The 18,665-nt window shown below is 41.1% G+C and overlaps 1 protein-coding gene across 1 annotated transcript; it reads right to left on the bottom strand.

The window, feature by feature from the left end:
- Positions 1 to 1,808: 1,808 nt before the first annotated feature.
- On the bottom strand, positions 1,809 to 17,173 carry LOC137290784 (cytochrome c oxidase assembly protein COX18, mitochondrial-like). Its single transcript, XM_067821908.1, has 6 exons — positions 16,807 to 17,173; positions 15,067 to 15,573; positions 12,354 to 12,501; positions 9,958 to 10,082; positions 4,269 to 4,373; positions 1,809 to 3,775 (listed from the first exon to the last, which is right to left on the bottom strand). The coding sequence occupies exons 1-6, from the start codon at positions 16,828 to 16,830 to the stop codon at positions 3,674 to 3,676; spliced, it is 1,011 nt and encodes a 336-aa protein (XP_067678009.1). The 5' UTR covers positions 16,831 to 17,173; the 3' UTR covers positions 1,809 to 3,673.
- Positions 17,174 to 18,665: the final 1,492 nt, after the last annotated feature.

The raw sequence follows: 18,665 nt of genomic DNA, 5'->3' as shown, positions 1-18,665 counted from the left end.
TTACCGAGGATGAATTTAGCAAGTGATGTGCTGATAGTGTCGAGTAAGCATGTAAGTAATGGTCTAGTCCAGCCAGCGGCTTATTATTTCCAAATAAAGTCGTGAAGATAACTTTCTGCTGTCATATTATATACACGTGCATACGGTTTCAACAGTAGGTGAAGCGCTGAAGAGGACGTGGATTCTGGTTGTTGTCTTTCACCACCAAACTGCCTCCATGTTCCTTTAGATATTCCTGTAAATTGTGTGTCATCTGATGCCTAAACAATAGTGGTTCAACGAGGAACTAAGCTCCCTCTTACTTTCATCTTTGTTTACAACTGACAGATCATTCACATTTTACCAGGTTTGATCAAGTTATTGTTACACACAAGGTTTATGATTGTTGGGATTTGACTCTGATTTGAGAAATGACAATATGAAAACAGCTTATGACAGGTCTTGCAATAGTGGTTGACACCACAGCCAGACCAAACCAGGACAGGAGGATAAGGTGAACACCCTGCTGCTAGTGATCTGTTTGAACCTTTCCCTGGTTGATTCCAGGACCACACCTACCACTCAGTTCCAGGACAGAAGGAAGGTGAACACCCTAACAGACAAGTAGTTCTTACAGACTTGATCTGTTTGAACCTTTACCTTCAGTTCTTGATGTCATTATTTCATTACTCTTTTCATAACTGGACATGTTGCCTTTTCCAGGCTTATCATGTGAACCTGATGTGAACCCTGATTTCAAGTCAGTGTTCACACCGATACAACATCAGTGCATCAATGTCAGGGTCTCTGCAGCACTGTTAAAAAACACTTTCTTTTTATTTGTCAAGCGTGGAAGCAAATTTGTAGTCATGTATTTCTTCAGTTGATCATTTGGTTGTTTTAAGTCTTGCAAGTTTGTTGAAAATATGGCGTTGTAGTATAGGGTAAGCAGTTGTCTGTCAAGGTATTCATCTGAGCAAACCATTTGTGTGACTTTTAACTTGTAGTCATAAGCCAGGAGATGTGAGTGTGTGAAACAGCTTTGTGTCATAGTCAGCAATATTCCATCTGTGCAAGGTCAACTTGTTGATGACAACACAAACATTCCACCTCCTAGGATTACGCACATGGTTCTGGGTACTACATCCATCCTTGGTTTACCACTGGTTTGTCTGTCATCAGACAGCTGGCATAAATCATTCAGATGAAGCTGTGAATGATTCAACCTTCTACAAAAACAGCTGTTACATGTTGTCTGCAATAATGGAGAAAGCATGTATCTAGTATTGTAATGGCAATGCTAGATAAACAATAATGTAATTGATATGAGCACAGACCCTCATTGTTCATGTATGGTGACAGTCGACCAAGCCACTGACACTCATTGTTGATGTATGGTGACAGTCGACCAAGTCACTGACACACATTATTGATGTATGATGACCGTCCACTAAGTCACTGATACACATTGTTGATGTATGGTGACATTCGACCAAGTCACTAACCCACATTGTTGATGTATAGTGACATTCGACCAAGTCACTAATCCACATTGTTGATGTATAGTGACAGTCAACCAATTCACTGACCACCCATCCACTTAATTCTCCTTACGAAATTACTAAAGGCGTAGCTTATGGAGAAGCTATTATACATTGAAATCTGCACAGGGTGACAAGGTTAAGGACTGAAACCAATCATGGTGATGTTTAACACTGGAGTGATGGGACACCAGCAAACTATGGTTATACACTTGTAATTTGAAACCAGCCTCACTTCCACCAGCTGTCCACTTACAGCCAATAGAAATGATAAAACCACAACTGGCGTCATGATCACACAGCTCTTGGTGCAACTTTATTTCCTCACATAGAACATCACAGTCATACCTAACAATACACACAGCATCCACAAGGGTTTTATGGCTATCTCTGATTCCTTCCACAATAGTGAGTCCAGAAAGGCTTATGGCTATCTGCTGAACCTCATCCAGCCAATGACCACACAGACGACATGTAACATACATACAGAGTCCTAGTACAATACAGCTAAACTTCTTCACAGAGAGATTATGACTGTTAAATCTTTAGATATGGACTTCACACAACTACAAACTTCTTGTGATAACGTCTTTAGAGAACACCTCTCATAATGACCTCCTACCATCATGACATGTGTTTTTGTAATGACTGATGGTTTGATGGTACTTACATCCAAAAAACTTAAGGTCACATGCAACGTAAAACACAACTTTGCAAATTCTGGTACCTTTCGGTATGCACTTACCGGAACAAATCATAAAAAATGCCAATTCAGCCTATAAAGTTGAAAAAAACGCGATGAAAAAAAGCCAGCGAAATCGGAGTTCAAACGTTTCACTAAATTCCCCCCAGCGTTGGGGGGGAAAACTAGTTTCAACAGCTGTGCTGCGCTGCGTCCATAACGCATGCGCAGTGAATAGGTTCGCGGAGCTTGAAACAGTATGCATGCCCAGCGACTGAGGTCGTGAACAGTAGTCTAATCTTGGATGTGTACACAAACAAGTAAATAATCTACTCGTTACATAAAACAATTGTGGTAAGCAGTCTCTGTCACAGAGAAAGCTCAGTGTCTGGTTTATTCACACCTGCCTGTCTGCTAAAGACAACTTGTAATACACAGCTTCAATCATTGACCACGTGCAATTTGAACTTAACACCTATCAGGCTATACAGCATAAAGAAAATAAGTTGATTTATGACTCGTGCAACCGAGTCCTGTGTCTGCCACATTATGTAATTAGGCACGTGTGATACACATAACATGTTTTTATGTCTGTGGGTTGCAAACAAACTACATTCATTTTTTTCGGATGACTGGATCTGATGGAAACTTGTGCAAACTCTTGTCAGTTTCAAGTCCTGCTTTGTACTTGGACGAGATTCCAGCCAAGCAGTAGTTTACCATGTCTACTGACATGATTTTTATTGGATCGAGCTCAAATTCAGAGGACATGTATTTTCTAAACCCAACATCCCTATATACATTCTTCATGGATAACGACTTCTTTTCGTGTATATGATTTTGTTTGCCAACAGTATATGAATCCATACTGAAACGACGCATCAAGTACAATAAAAGAAGTTGTTATCCATAAAGAATCTTACTTCCTTGTGACTGGCTATACTTCTAAAATGCCCATCAAACAGATCATCTTTCTGTACACACAATGGACCCTCAGCATATCAGCAAATGAAACAGCCAATCGGAAGCCGTCGTTACACTTGAGTGCATATCCACCCGCTATGACTGGGTTCGGTCTCCCGAGGGCTTCGTTTCGGGGGAAGTAAGCCCAAGTACAAAATATTGCACGTTTGAATCGCGATTGCACGGTTATAACTGTGTTTATTTGTTTTTTTAAAAGCAACAATGTATATTATATGTTATGAATAAGTGATAAATGTGTTTTAATTATGTTTGATTTTTTGGTTGCATGTGACCTTTAACAAAAACTAAAGTACCTGATCTTGTGAGTTACCCCCTCTGGTCAGAAACACAATTCCATGAACCCTGACTTCTACCAAGGTGTGGGTCCTTCAACAATTGTCCAAGTAATGGCCTTTTGTATAACCAAGGCCATCTGCTCTCGTCATGAACCAGACACAGCACACAGGTGCTGCTTCAGAGGAATTACTTCTGCAAACTCTAAAGAACATCATTTTGGCATCCCGAGAGCTGATCTGACACGCGGGTCTCGGAGCAGCAGAAACTGGGCGAAGGTGAAGAGGCTGGAACACGCCCAGTAGAAGCACATGCTCTGCAAGACAACAGATGGAGGAGATAGAGTTCCACATATCCCTGTGAAAGGACAAAGACAACTAATACATATACTTTGAGCAATGCAGCCGTAGTGCAAAAGGTGGGTTACACAAGAACCACCACCTAGCAACATTGACACTGCTAGCCTGTCCCACCCACTGACCCTGCCAGCGCCAAGCATTGACACTGCTAGCCTGTCCCACCCAGTGACCTTGCTAGCCCCAACCATTGACACTGCTAGCCTGTCCTACCCAGTGACACTGCTATCCCCAACCATTGACACTGCTAGCCTGTCCCACACATGGACACTGCTAGCCCCCAACCATTGACACTGCTAGCTCCTATCCATTGACTCTGCCAGTCTGACACACCCATTGACCAAGCTAGTCTGACCCACCCACTGACCTTGCTAGTCCCTACCTGCTAGACCCCATCTACTGGCCCTGCTCGCCCACACCCAGTTTCTCTCCCAAGAAACCAGTGCCACCTACACTTGGAACAATCGCTGCTATGGGAACCAGGATCACAGTGGTGCCACGCCATACATTTTTGGCCACCTTTTGCAGTTTTGTTGGAGACTGTACCTTAAACTGCATCTGAAATAGAAACACAAAACCTCCTTCAACAAGAGCCATAGTAACAGCATCTAACCATTCAATTCTTTGAACAGCGCTGTAGTGATGAAAACTGGAAAATAATAAAGCAGTGCTTGAATTTTCCTGTGATCCTCTGTTTCTCACAGTATTTGATGGAATGTCTCACCTCTAGCATGATGAGATGGAATGTCTCACCTCTAGCATGATGAGATGGAATGTCTCACCTCTAGCATGATGAGATGGAATGTCTCACCTCTAGCATGATGAGATGGAACGTTTCACCTCTAGCATGATGAGATGGAACGTTTCACCTCTAGCATGATGAGATGGAATGTCTCACCTCTAGCATGATGAGATGGAATGTCTCACCTCTAGCATGATGAGATGGAAGGTCTCACCTCTAGCATGATGTGATGGAACGTCTCACCTCTAGCATGATGGGATGGAACGTCTCACCTCTAGCATGATGGGATGGAACGTCTCACCTCTAGCATGATGAGATGGAATGTCTCATCTCTAGCATGATGAGATGGAACGTTTCACCTCTAGCACGATGAGATGGAATGATTCACCTGTGATCCTCTGTTTCTCACAGTATTTGATGGAATGTCTCACCTCTAGCATGATGAGATGGAATGTCTTACCTCTAGCATGATGAGATGGAATGTCTCACCTCTAGCACGATGAGATGGAATGATTCACCTGTGATCCTCTGTTTCTCACAGTATTTGATGGAATGTCTCACCTCTAGCATGATGAGATGGAACGTCTCACCTCTAGCATGATGAGATGGAATGTCTCATCTCTAGCATGATGAGATGGAACGTTTCACCTCTAGCACGATGAGATGGAATGATTCACCTGTGATCCTCTGTTTCTCACAGTATTTGATGGAATGTCTCACCTCTAGCATGATGAGATGGAATGTCTCACCTCTAGCATGATGAGATGGAACGTTTCACCTCTAGCACGATGAGATGTAATGATTCACCTGTGATCCTCTGTTTCTCACAGTATTTGATGGAATGTCTCACCTCTAGCATGATGAGATGGAATGTCTCACCTCTAGCATGATGAGATGGAACGTCTCACCTCTAGCATGATGAGATGGAACGTTTCACCTCTAGCATGATGAGATGGAATGTCTCACCTCTAGCATGATGAGATGGAACGTTTCACCTCTAGCATGATGAGATGGAATGTCTCACCTCTAGCATGATGAGATGGAATGTCTCACCTCTAGCATGATGAGATGGAACGTTTCACCTCTAGCATGATGAGATGGAATGTCTCACCTCTAGCATGATGAGATGGAACGTTTCACCTCTAGCATGATGAGATGGAATGTCTCACCTCTAGCATGATGAGATGGAATGTCTCACCTCTAGCATGATGGGATGGAATGTCTCACCTCTAGCATGATGTGATGGAATGTCTCACCTCTAGCATGATGAGATGGAATGTCTCACCTCTAGCATGATGAGATGGAATGTCTCACCTCTAGCATGATGAGATGGAATGTCTCACCTCTAGCATGATGAGATGGAATGTCTCACCTCTAGCATGATGAGATGGAACGTCTCACCTCTAGCATGATGAGATGGAACGTTTCACCTCTAGCATGATGAGATGGAATGTCTCACCTCTAGCATGATGAGATGGAATATCTCACCTCTAGCATGATGAGATGGAATGATTCACCTCTAGCATGATGAGATGGAATGTCTCACCTCTAGCATGATGTGATGGAATGTTTCACCTCTAGCATGATGAGATGGAATGTCTCACCTCTAGCATGATGAGATGGAATGTCTCACCTCTAGCATGATGAGATGGAATGTCTCACCTCTAGCATGATGTGATGGAATGTCTCACCTCTAGCATGATGAGATGGAATGTCTCACCTCTAGCATGATGAGATGGAATGTCTCACCTCTAGCATGATGAGATGGAATGTCTCACCTCTAGCATGATGAGATGGAACGTTTCACCTCTAGCATGATGAGATGGAATGTCTCACCTCTAGCATGATGAGATGGAATATCTCACCTCTAGCATGATGAGATGGAATGATTCACCTCTAGCATGATGAGATGGAATGTCTCACCTCTAGCATGATGTGATGGAATGTTTCACCTCTAGCATGATGAGATGGAATGTCTCACCTCTAGCATGATGAGATGGAATGACTCACCTCTAGCATGATGAGATGGAATGATTCACCTTAAGCCAGTGTATGAGGCATCAACTATATCCCCTCCCACCATTACATTCATTTAGTGCCAATGCCATAAGAAAGAAACGACATTATTCATTGGCTGAAAACATTCTCTAAACCAGTACATGTAGTGTTAGATAAACAGGTAGGTTGATTTGTGGAAGTTACAGTTTGATTGATCATGAACTATACAGACATCATCTAGTTACCACAATTGTAAATTATTTTCGAAATATGCCCCGTAGTCAATGACATGGTCAAATATATAACCATGGAAAATGTAATGGCACACTGGACCGGCTATAAAATAAAGTAGCAAGCAGCAGGCCGCCAGGCAGAGGCTATTTCATACACTGCTTGAGCATGATGAGATGGAATGTCTCACCTCAAGTGTGATGAAATGGAATGTCTCACTTTTAGCATGTTGACATGGAATCTTTCACTCCCTACATGATGAGATGAATGTCACACCTCTAGCATGATGAGATGGAACGTTTCACCTCTAGCATGATGAGATGGAATGTCTCACCTCTAGCATGATGAGATGGAATGTCTCACCTCTAGCATGATGAGATAGAATGTCTCACCTCTAGCATGATGAGATGGAATGTCTCACCTCTAGCATGATGAGATGGAATGATTCACCTGTGATCCTCTGTTTCTCACAGTATTTGATGGAATGTCTCACCTCTAGCATGATGAGATGGAATGTCTCACCTCTAGCATGATGAGATGGAATGTCTCACCTCTAGCACGATGAGATGGAATGATTCACCTGTGATCCTCTGTTTCTCACAGTATTTGATGGAATGTCTCACCTCTAGCATGATGAGATGGAATGTCTCACCTCTAGCATGATGAGATGGAATGATTCACCTGTGATCCTCTGTTTCTCACAGTATTTGATGGAATGTCTCACCTCTAGCATGATGAGATGGAATGTCTCACCTCTAGCATGATGAGATGGAATGTCTCACCTCTAGCACGATGAGATGGAATGATTCACCTGTGATCCTCTGTTTCTCACAGTATTTGATGGAATGTCTCACCTCTAGCATGATGAGATGGAATGTCTCACCTCTAGCATGATGAGATGGAATGATTCACCTGTGATCCTCTGTTTCTCACAGTATTTGATGGAATGTCTCACCTCTAGCATGATGAGATGGAACGTCTCACCTCTAGCATGATGAGATGGAATGTCTCATCTCTAGCATGATGAGATGGAACGTTTCACCTCTAGCACGATGAGATGGAATGATTCACCTGTGATCCTCTGTTTCTCACAGTATTTGATGGAATGTCTCACCTCTAGCATGATGAGATGGAACGTTTCACCTCTAGCACGATGAGATGGAATGATTCACCTGTGATCCTCTGTTTCTCACAGTATTTGATGGAATGTCTCACCTCTAGCATGATGAGATGGAACGTTTCACCTCTAGCACGATGAGATGGAATGATTCACCTGTGATCCTCTGTTTCTCACAGTATTTGATGGAATGTCTCACCTCTAGCATGATGAGATGGAATGTCTCACCTCTAGCATGATGAGGTGGAACGTTTCACCTCTAGCACGATGAGATGTAATGTCTCACCTCTAGCATGATGAGATGGAATGTCTCACCTCTAGCATGATGAGATGGAATGTCTCATCTCTAGCATGATGAGATGGAATGTCTCACCTCTAGCATGATGAGATGGAACGTTTCACCTCTAGCATGATGAGATGGAATGTCTCACCTCTAGCATGATGAGATGGAACGTTTCACCTCTAGCATGATGAGATGGAATGTCTCACCTCTAGCATGATGGGATGGAATGTCTCACCTCTAGCATGATGTGATGGAATGTCTCACCTCTAGCATGATGAGATGGAATGTCTCACCTCTAGCATGATGAGATGGAATGTCTCACCTCTAGCATGATGAGATGGAATGTCTCACCTCTAGCATGATGTGATGGAATGTCTCACCTCTAGCATGATGAGATGGAATGTCTCACCTCTAGCATGATGAGATGGAATGTCTCACCTCTAGCATGATGAGATGGAATGTCTCACCTCTAGCATGATGAGATGGAACGTTTCACCTCTAGCATGATGAGATGGAATGTCTCACCTCTAGCATGATGAGATGGAATATCTCACCTCTAGCATGATGAGATGGAATGATTCACCTCTAGCATGATGAGATGGAATGTCTCACCTCTAGCATGATGTGATGGAATGTTTCACCTCTAGCATGATGAGATGGAATGTCTCACCTCTAGCATGATGAGATGGAATGACTCACCTCTAGCATGATGAGATGGAATGATTCACCTTAAGCCAGTGTATGAGGCATCAACTATATCCCCTCCCACCATTACATTCATTTAGTGCCAATGCCATAAGAAAGAAACGACATTATTCATTGGCTGAAAACATTCTCTAAACCAGTACATGTAGTGTTAGATAAACAGGTAGGTTGATTTGTGGAAGTTACAGTTTGATTGATCATGAACTATACAGACATCATCTAGTTACCACAATTGTAAATTATTTTCGAAATATGCCCCGTAGTCAATGACATGGTCAAATATATAACCATGGAAAATGTAATGGCACACTGGACCGGCTATAAAATAAAGTAGCAAGCAGCAGGCCGCCAGGCAGAGGCTATTTCATACACTGCTTGAGCATGATGAGATGGAATGTCTCACCTCAAGTGTGATGAAATGGAATGTCTCACTTTTAGCATGTTGACATGGAATCTTTCACTCCCTACATGATGAGATGAATGTCACACCTCTAGCATGATGAGATGGAACGTTTCACCTCTAGCATGATGAGATGGAATGTCTCACCTCTAGCATGATGAGATGGAATGTCTCACCTCTAGCATGATGAGATAGAATGTCTCACCTCTAGCATGATGAGATGGAATGTCTCACCTCTAGCATGATGAGATGAATGTCTCACCTCTAGCATGATGAGATGGAATGTCTCACCTCTAGCATGATGAGATGGAACGTTTCACCTCTAGCATGATGAGATGGAACGTTTCACCTCTAGCATGATGTGATAGAATGTCTCACCTCTAGCATGATGAGATAGAATGTCTCACCTCTAGCATGATGTGATTGAATGTCTCACCTCTAGCATGATGAGAAAGAATGTCTCACCTCTAGCATGATGAGATGGAATGTCTCACCTCTAGCATGATGAGATGAATGTCTCACCTCTAGCATGATGAGATGGAATGTCTCACCTCTAGCATGATGAGATGGAATGTCTCACCTCTAGCATGATGAGATGGAATGTCTCACCTCTAGCATGATGAGATGGAATGTCTCACCTCTAGCATGATGAGATGAATGTCTCACCTCTAGCATGATGAGGTTGATGAGTCCAACAGACAGAGGTAGCATGAAAGTAGGGTCTGGCATGGTGAGGTCTGGGAACCACAGTGTCCCTTCTGTCCTCAGTTCTGGACACAGGACGGGTGACTCTGTAGGGATAACACACAACAGCATCAGATACCAACACAATGCCCTTCTGTCTCCCGCCCTGGACACAGGACTGGACAGTGTGATAATTACTGTATGATGGTGACAGCATGATAGTGACTGTATGAGGGTGACTGTATGATGATGCCTCTGTGATGGTGTCTGTATGATAGTGACTATATGATAGTGACTGTATGATGGTGACTGTATGATGGTGTCTGTATGATAGTGACTATATGATAGTGACTGTATGATGGTGACTGTATGATGGTGTCTGTATGATAGTGACTATATGATGGTGACTGTATGATGGTGACTGTATGATAGTGACTATATGATGGTGACTGTAAGATGGTGTCTGTATGATAGTGACTATATGAGTGAGTGAGTGAGTTTAGTTTTACGTCGCACTTAGCAATATTCCAGCTATATGGCGACGGTCTGTAAATAATCGAGTCTGGACAAGACAATCCAGTGATCAACAACATGAGCATCGATCTGCACAATGGGGAACAGATGACATGATTCAACCAAGTCAGCGAGTCTGACCACCCGATCCCGATAGTCGCCTCTTACGACAAGCATAGTCACCTTTTATGGCAAACATGGGTTCCTGAAGGCCTATTCTACCCCGGGACCTTCACGGGTCACTGACTATATGATGGTGACTGTATGATGGTGCCTGTATGATAGTGACTATGATGGTGTCTGTATGATAGTGACTATATGATAGTGACTGTATGATGGTGACTGTATGATGGTGTCTGTATGACAGTGACTATATGATGGTGTCTGTATGATAGTGACTATATGATGGTGACTGTATTATGGTGACTATATGATGGTGACTGTATGATGGTGTCTCTATGATAGTGACTATATGATGGTGACTGTATGATGGTGTCTGTATGATAGTGACTATGATGGTGTCTGTATGATAGTGACTATATGATAGTGACTATGATGGTGTCTGTATGATAGTGACCATATGATAGTGACTATGATGGTGTGTGTATCATAGTGACTATGATGGTGTCTGTATGATAGTGACTATATGATAGTGACTATGATGGTGTCTGTATGATAGTGACTATATGATAGTGACTGTATGATAGTGACTATATGATAGTGACTATGATGGTAACTGTATGATACTGACTATATGATAGTGACCATATGATGGTGACTGTATGATGGTGTCTGTATGATGGTGACTATGATGGTGTCTGTATGATAGTGACTATATGATAGTGACCATATGATGGTGTCTGTATGATAGTGACTATATGACAGTGACTATGATGGTGTCTGTATGATAGTGACCATCTGATAATGACTATGATGGTGTCTGTATGATAGTGACTATGATGGTGTCTGTATGATAGTGACTATATGATAGTGACTATGATGGTGACTGTATGATGGTGTCTGTATGATAGTGACTATGATGGTGTCTGTATGATGGTGTCTGTATGATAGTGACTATATACTGGTGACTGTATGATGGTGTCTGTATGATAGTGACTATATGATGGTGACTGTATGATGGTGTCTGTATGATAGTGAGTATATGATGGTGACTGTATGATGGTGTCTGTATGATAGTGACTATATGATGGTGACTGTATGATACTGACTATGTGATAGTGACTATGATGGTGTCTGTATGATAGTGACTATATGATAGTGACTATGATGGTGTCTGCATGATAGTGACTGTATGATGGTGACTATATGATGGTGACTGTATGATGGTGTCTCTATGATAGTGACTATATCATGGTGACTGTATGATGGTGAGTATATGATAGTGACTATGATGGTGTCTGTATGATAGTGACTATATGATAGTGTCTGTATGATAGTGACTATATGATAGTGACTGTATGATGGTGTCTGTATGATAGTGACTATGATGGTGTCTGTATGATAGTGACTATATGATGGTGACTATATGATGGTGACTGTATGATGGTGTTTGTATGATAGTGACTATATACTGGTGACTGTATGATGGTGTCTGTATGATAGTGACTATATGATGGTGACTGTATGATGGTGTCTGTATGATAGTGACTATATGATGGTGACTGTATGATGGTGTCTGTATGATAGTGACTATATGATAGTGACTGTATGATGGTGTCTGTGTGATAGTTACTATATGATGGTGACTGTATGATGCTGAATTGTCATCGTGTTTATGTTACAGAGCTAACTCAAATATGATACCATTTTGAGGATTTATTGTGATCAACAATCCTACCACTCACCGAGGCCTATGGCCGGGACTGATCCACTCATGTTGCGAAGTGCGAGAGACATACACAGCCATAGTGGCAGCTGGATGACCTGGACAATATGGCCTTTCAGGGGATGGCAGTTCTCACGAACATACACATCACTCATCAACCTCTTCATCTGAAAGGAAGGCGTCATCTAGAATCAGATTTACACTCTACATACAGATCTGTAAACTTTCACATGAAAGTAATCATCAACAATACGACAATACTGTCTATAATAGTGTACTAGTGTATGTAAGAAGGTAGAGTGGTGTATGTAAGAATGTAAAGTGGTGTATGTAAGAATGTAAAGCGGTGTATGTAAAAATGTAAAGTGGTGTATGTAAGAAGGTAGAGTGGTGTATGTAAGAATGTAAAGTGGTGTATGTAAGAAGGTAGAGTGGTGTATGTAAGAATGTAAAGTGGTGTATGTAAGAAAGTAGAGTGGTGTATGTAAGAATGTAAAGTGGTGTATGTAAGAATGTAAAGCGGTGTATGTAACAATGTAAAGTGGTGTATGTAAGAAGGTAGAGTGGTGTATGCAAGAATGTAAAGTGGTGTATGTAAGAATGTAAAGCGGTGTATGTAAGAATGTAAAGCGGTGTATGTATGAATGTAAAGTGGTGTATGTAAGAAGGTAGAGTGGTGTATGTAAGAATGTAAAGCGGTGTATGTAAGAATGTAAAGTGGTCTATGTAAGAAGGTAGAGTGGTGCATGGAAGAATGTAAAGTGGTGTATGTAAGAAGGTAGAGTGGTGCATGTAAGAATGTAAAGCGGTGTATGTAACAAAGTAAAGCGGTGTATGCAAGAATGTAAAGTGGTGTATGTAAGACGGTAGAGTGGTGCATGGAAGAATGTAAAGTGGTGTATGTAAGACGGTAGAGTAGTGTGTGTAAGAATGTAAAGTGGTGTATGTAAGAAGGTAGAGTGGTGCATGGAAGAATGTAAAGTGGTGTATGTAAAAAAGTAGAGTGATGTATGTAAGAATGTAAAGTGGTGTATGTAAGACGGATGAGTGGTGCATGTAAGAATGTAAAGCGGTGTATGTAAGAAAGTAGAGTGGTGTATGTAAGAATGTAAAGTGGTGTATGTAAGACGGTAGAGTGGTGCATGGAAGAATGTAAAGTGGTGTATGTAAGACGGTAGAGTGGTGTATGTAAGAATGTAAAGTGGTGTATGTAAGAAGGTAGAGTGGTGCATGTAAGAATGTAAAGCGGTGTATGTAAGAATGTAAAGCGGTGTATGTAAGAATGTAAAGCGGTGTATGTAAGACGGTAGAGTAGTGTGTGTAAGAATGTAAAGTGGTGTATGTAAGACGGTTGAGTGGTGCATGGAAGAATGTAAAGTGGTGTATGTAAAAAAGTAGAGTGGTGTGTGTAAGAATGTAAAGTGGTGTATGTAAGAAGGTAGAGTGGTGTATGTAAGAATGTAAAGTGGTGTATGTAAGACGGTAGAGTGGTGCATGGAAGAATGTAAAGTGGTGTATGTAAGACGGTAGAGTGGTGTATGTAAGAATGTAAAGTGGTGTATGTAAGAAGGTAGAGTGGTGCATGTAAGAATGTAAAGCGGTGTATGTAAGAATGTAAAGCGGTGTATGTAACAATGTAAAGCGGTGTATGTAAGAATGTAAAGTGGTGTATGTAAGAAGGTAGAGTGGTGCATGCAAGAATGTAAAGCGGTGTATGTAAGAATGTAAAGCGGTGTATGTAAGAATGTAAAGCGGTGTATGTAAGAATGTAAAGTGGTGTATGTAAGAATGTAAAGTGGTGTATGTAAGAAGGTAGAGTGGTGTATGTAAGAATGTAAAGTGGTGTATGTAAGAAAGTAGAGTGGTGTATGTACGAATGTAAAGCGGTGTATGCAAGAATGTAAAGCGGTGTATGTAAGAATGCAAAGTGGTGTATGTAAGACGGTAGAGTGGTGTATGTAAGAATGTAAAGTGGTGTATGTAGGAAGGTAGAGTGGTGCATGTAAGAATGTAAAGCGGTGTATGTAAGAATGTAAAGCGGTGTATGTAAGAATGTAAAGTGGTGTATGTAAGAATGTAGAGTGGTGTATGTAAGAAGGTAGAGTGGTGTATGTAAGAATGTAAAGTGGTGTATGTAAGAAAGTAGAGTGGTGTATGTAAGAAGGTAGAGTGGTGTATGTAAGAATGTAAAGTGGTGTATGTAAGAAGGTAGAGTGGTGTATGTAAGAAGGTAGAGTGGTGTATGTAAGAATGTAAAGTGGTGTATGTAAGAAAGTAGAGTGGTGTATGTACGAATGTAAAGCGGTGTATGTAAGAATGTAAAGCGGTGTATGTAAGAATGCAAAGTGGTGTATGTAAGACGGTAGAGTGGTGTATGTAAGAATGTAAAGTGGTGTATGGAAGAAGGTAGAGTGGTGCATGTAAGAATGTAAAGCGGTGTATGTAAGAATGTAAAGCGGTGTATGTAAGAATGTAAAGTGGTGTATGTAAGAATGTAAAGTGGTGTATGTAAGAAGGTAGAGTGGTGTATGTAAGAATGTAAAGTGGTGTATGTAAGAAAGTAGAGTGGTGTATGTAAGAAGGTAGAATGGTGTATGTAAGAATGTAAAGTGGTGTATTTAAGAAGGTAGAGTGGTGTATGTAAGAATGTAAAGTGATGTCTGTAGGAATGTAAAGTGGTGTACATAAGAAGGTAGAGTGGTGTATGTGAGAAGTTAAACTGGTGTATGCACATTCTTCCGATACTCCTGTCTGGCTTTCTTCTCATCCCACTTGTACATCGTCATGGCCATGCCCACTTCCTTTTTCAGCTGCTTCGATAACGCTAACATCTCTGGCTGTAACTTCTCCACTCGGGCTCGAACTCTGGCACAGTAGACAGCCAAGGGCAAGGTCACACAGGCTCGTAAGGCAAAGGTTGTTATTGCAATACTTGCCCACCAGGGGAGACCAGACCAAGTGTGAACACTTTCTAATACACCCTGGGCAAATCCTATAGGTGGCATTTCAGGTGAAAAGAATTTGTTGTAAGTGTCTACTGAGAAATAACGAACTTGTTGTTGATAAACATCAGGACTTGATATGTAACAAACATTTGACAATGATGCAAAAGCCATAGTTCGAGCATTTGCTGTTCGACATATGGAATATATACTGCAACACTTTGAAGACATTGTCCTCTCATGCTGAAGAGCTTGTGTGACACTTGAAGTGAGGTGGACCTGCAGACAGGGGAAAACCTGAAACATAATGGAATGTGTGTTATCTGACGTGAGTTTATAGTAGAGAAATAATCAGCAGACATTTGCAATCAGCAAATATTGATAAACAGCAGACATTTGTAATCAGCAAGTACTGATAATCAGCAGATACAGGGGTAAAATAATATGTTTAGGGACAGGATTTCAAATATGTAGAACATTAACTGAACTCTTATACACATCACATGTTCAAATCAAATTTGAACACATAACATGACATAATGTGTGATTTGAACAAATATTGAACTGAATACTTTTAACAAACCTGAGCATCATTGTCACCTGACTGAGCAACGTGGACATGAACAATCATTCATGAACAGGACTCTTTTTTATATGCACTGCTTTTTGGTAGATAGCCAGTAGACATTAGTTATATTACAGATACTGGGTGGAACTCCTATAGTTCACTCTCAATCTGTGGAATATGTGTATTAATTAGTATTTTGCCACTTTTTTGTATCTAACTATTTTGCTGATGGAATATTGAATGTAAATTATTTACATCAGTTTCTCTCTCACTGGCCTCATAGTGTCCATGATGTTGAGATGCAGAAGATAAAGCGTCCTTCACAAACAAACTAAAGTTTCACAACACATGCTATTGAAATTTTATGAGTAGTCAAATCTGCACGTTCACATGTAAAACACATGTTGTCAAACTTTCGTGTCATTTGTCTCTATCGTTGTGCTCACGTGACAGTTTCAGTGACTCAAGAATTTGGTCTTTTCTGAACAACACAAGTTTGACAACACTTCAAATGTCAAACTCGAGTTTGACAACACCGAAAGTTTAATGGAAAAGTTCGTGAGAATAGACACCGAACCTGTTTCTCGACAACATTTTGACAATTCTGAAATTGGTATTGGTGGTGAATTGGAATGTTCACATTCGAGTTTGATAACATGTGCTGTCGAACTTTAGTTTATCTGTGAAGGCCGCTTACCTGCAGCCTCGGGTGCAACCCCTGCTTTTACAAGAGTTATCAGCTGGTTGAATCAGTTTTCTAGATCAAAACGATGCATCGTTGTTAATAAAACTACTAAGTGACTTGTCGCCAGACATATGGGAGTCTAAACAAAACCTCGTTCCCAGTCTCACATTCCCCATGTGCATTCGTGACCAGGATCGCACGAGATCTATTTCCAAGTCAATATCTGTGCTCCCAAGGATCGACACATAATGGAATGAGGGCGATTTGTGCAATCTACCTTTTTGAAAGGAACAGGCCTCATCTCTCTGCATGAGAATCAGTTTCATCGACGTTTGTCTGTATATTTTAATTTTCCATCGACCTGACAGGCGCAATTCACGTTCACAAGGGCGCGGCCATATTGCGCTCTGGTGACTTCCGTAAGTGATCCTCGAGAAGTGGGGAAAGGAATATACACGTTTACGTGCTAGAAATGACTTATACTCTCAACTTAAAATCCATTTCCTGTGATAAACTGGGAAGCATAGAACGTATTTACATCAGTCATCGGTGTATGTTCTTATCTGAGGCTAACTGGGGAAAACTACGCCAAGCAGTCATTGGTGAAAACCACAGGGAACAATTCCCGTCGGCACCGTATGTCTGGGGATTTCCCCATTCTAAAATTAGCCCCGTTTGTTTTGCTACGAGGAGGTTGTTGAGCAGTATAACACGGGGAAACATGCACGAGTTGGAAACAAATTCGTCAGATACTGGTGGTTTTGATTCTTTTGATACCTTCAATGTGACAATCCTATTGTGTTTGGTGAATATGGAGCATGGTAATTACCCAAATTTACCCCGTTCCATAATTGTTGTAGGCGTGTGTGTTGGAATAAAGCCCGGAGGTGTGTGTGTGTGTGTGTGTGTGTGTGGGTGGGGGGGTTGGGGGGGGGGGGGGGGATACAACCTGTAGCTTTGTGTGTGGGATTACATGCTGTAGCTTTGTATGGGAATAGCAATACAACCTGTAGATGTTTTAACCTTGTATAGGCATAGAACCTGTACATAACTTTGGGGATACAACCTGTAGCTCTGTGTGACAACCTGTAGCTTTTTGTAGGGGAATACAACCTGTAGCTTTGTATGGGGAAATAGCTTCAAGTCGACAAGTAAAAGCACATCTCCTCTAACTTGTATTTCAACCTACAAAACATCAGCTCCCAGGTCAACTCTCAGTCTGTTGAGTATAGTGCCCCTGATCAATTCTCTTTCTACCACGAGTACACATACATAATCCCCTCGTGAAGTTTCCTTATAATGGGAGTATAAAGCCATTAATGCCCTGATCAGTTCACACTGTACGGAGTGGGCAGTGAAAACAGTAGCTAGTCTTGGTAAGCGAATCTTCAGTCAATCAAGTCAAGTCATTGTATTGTCTGTAGGCCACAGGCCCGTATGCAACATATATACAAACTGACATACATTTACGCCTATATACAATTAGAGGGTCTGATCTAACAAGACACAATTATAATGATGCAATATATGGAGGGATCATACAAACAAAAAATCATCTTGATGAATTGGCACGTATGTTTGATTCTCTCAGTTGGTATGCATGGTATAAATATGTACAAACTTCTCTTAGAAGTGTTTCATTATCAGTATTTAATAGGGATTTTAATTTATGATAACCAGGTTTTGACAATATACAGACGGTCGATGTTTTGCTCTAAGAACGTCACACAGATACAGATATATTTTGCCATCTACCTTCATTGTACTTTAATCTTAGCAATCAATTTCTCATTTCAAACGTTGAAGAAAATATTACACCCAAATATTTGTAAGTGTTAACTGTTGTTATTGGCTCATCATTCAAAACACATTTTTCGTTTCTCGCCTGGCAACCTCCCCTCCTGAAAACAACAATATTGGTCTTATCTAAATTAATGTTTAAACCCGCATGTTCAGAGTAATTATGCGAAATATTAAGTTGTTTCTGTAAACCGGGAATTGTATTAGTCACAAGAACAACGTCATCTGCAAACATAAGTAATAAAATTTCTAATAGGTCGGGGAATAACTGTATACCATATTTACCATATTTTGATAATTCATCTGATAAATCATTAATGAATAGAGAGAATAGTA

The sequence above is a fragment of the Haliotis asinina genome, chromosome 7, assembly GCF_037392515.1.
Source record: "Haliotis asinina isolate JCU_RB_2024 chromosome 7, JCU_Hal_asi_v2, whole genome shotgun sequence".
NCBI lineage: Eukaryota > Metazoa > Mollusca > Gastropoda > Lepetellida > Haliotidae > Haliotis > Haliotis asinina.
This window is presented reverse-complemented; position numbering and strand designations above follow the sequence as displayed.

Excerpts from the sequence above, each read along its gene's own strand:
- LOC137290784 (XM_067821908.1), bottom strand. The coding sequence starts at position 16,830 with ATGAGGCCTGTTCCTTTCAAAAAG. Across the intron at positions 10,083-12,353 it reads AGTCCCGGCCATAGGCCTCG|AGTCACCCGTCCTGTGTCCA; the intron begins GTGAGTGGTAGG and ends TTATCCCTACAG. Across the intron at positions 4,374-9,957 it reads TCAACCTCATCATGCTAGAG|ATGCAGTTTAAGGTACAGTC; the intron begins GTGAGACATTCA and ends TTTCTATTTCAG.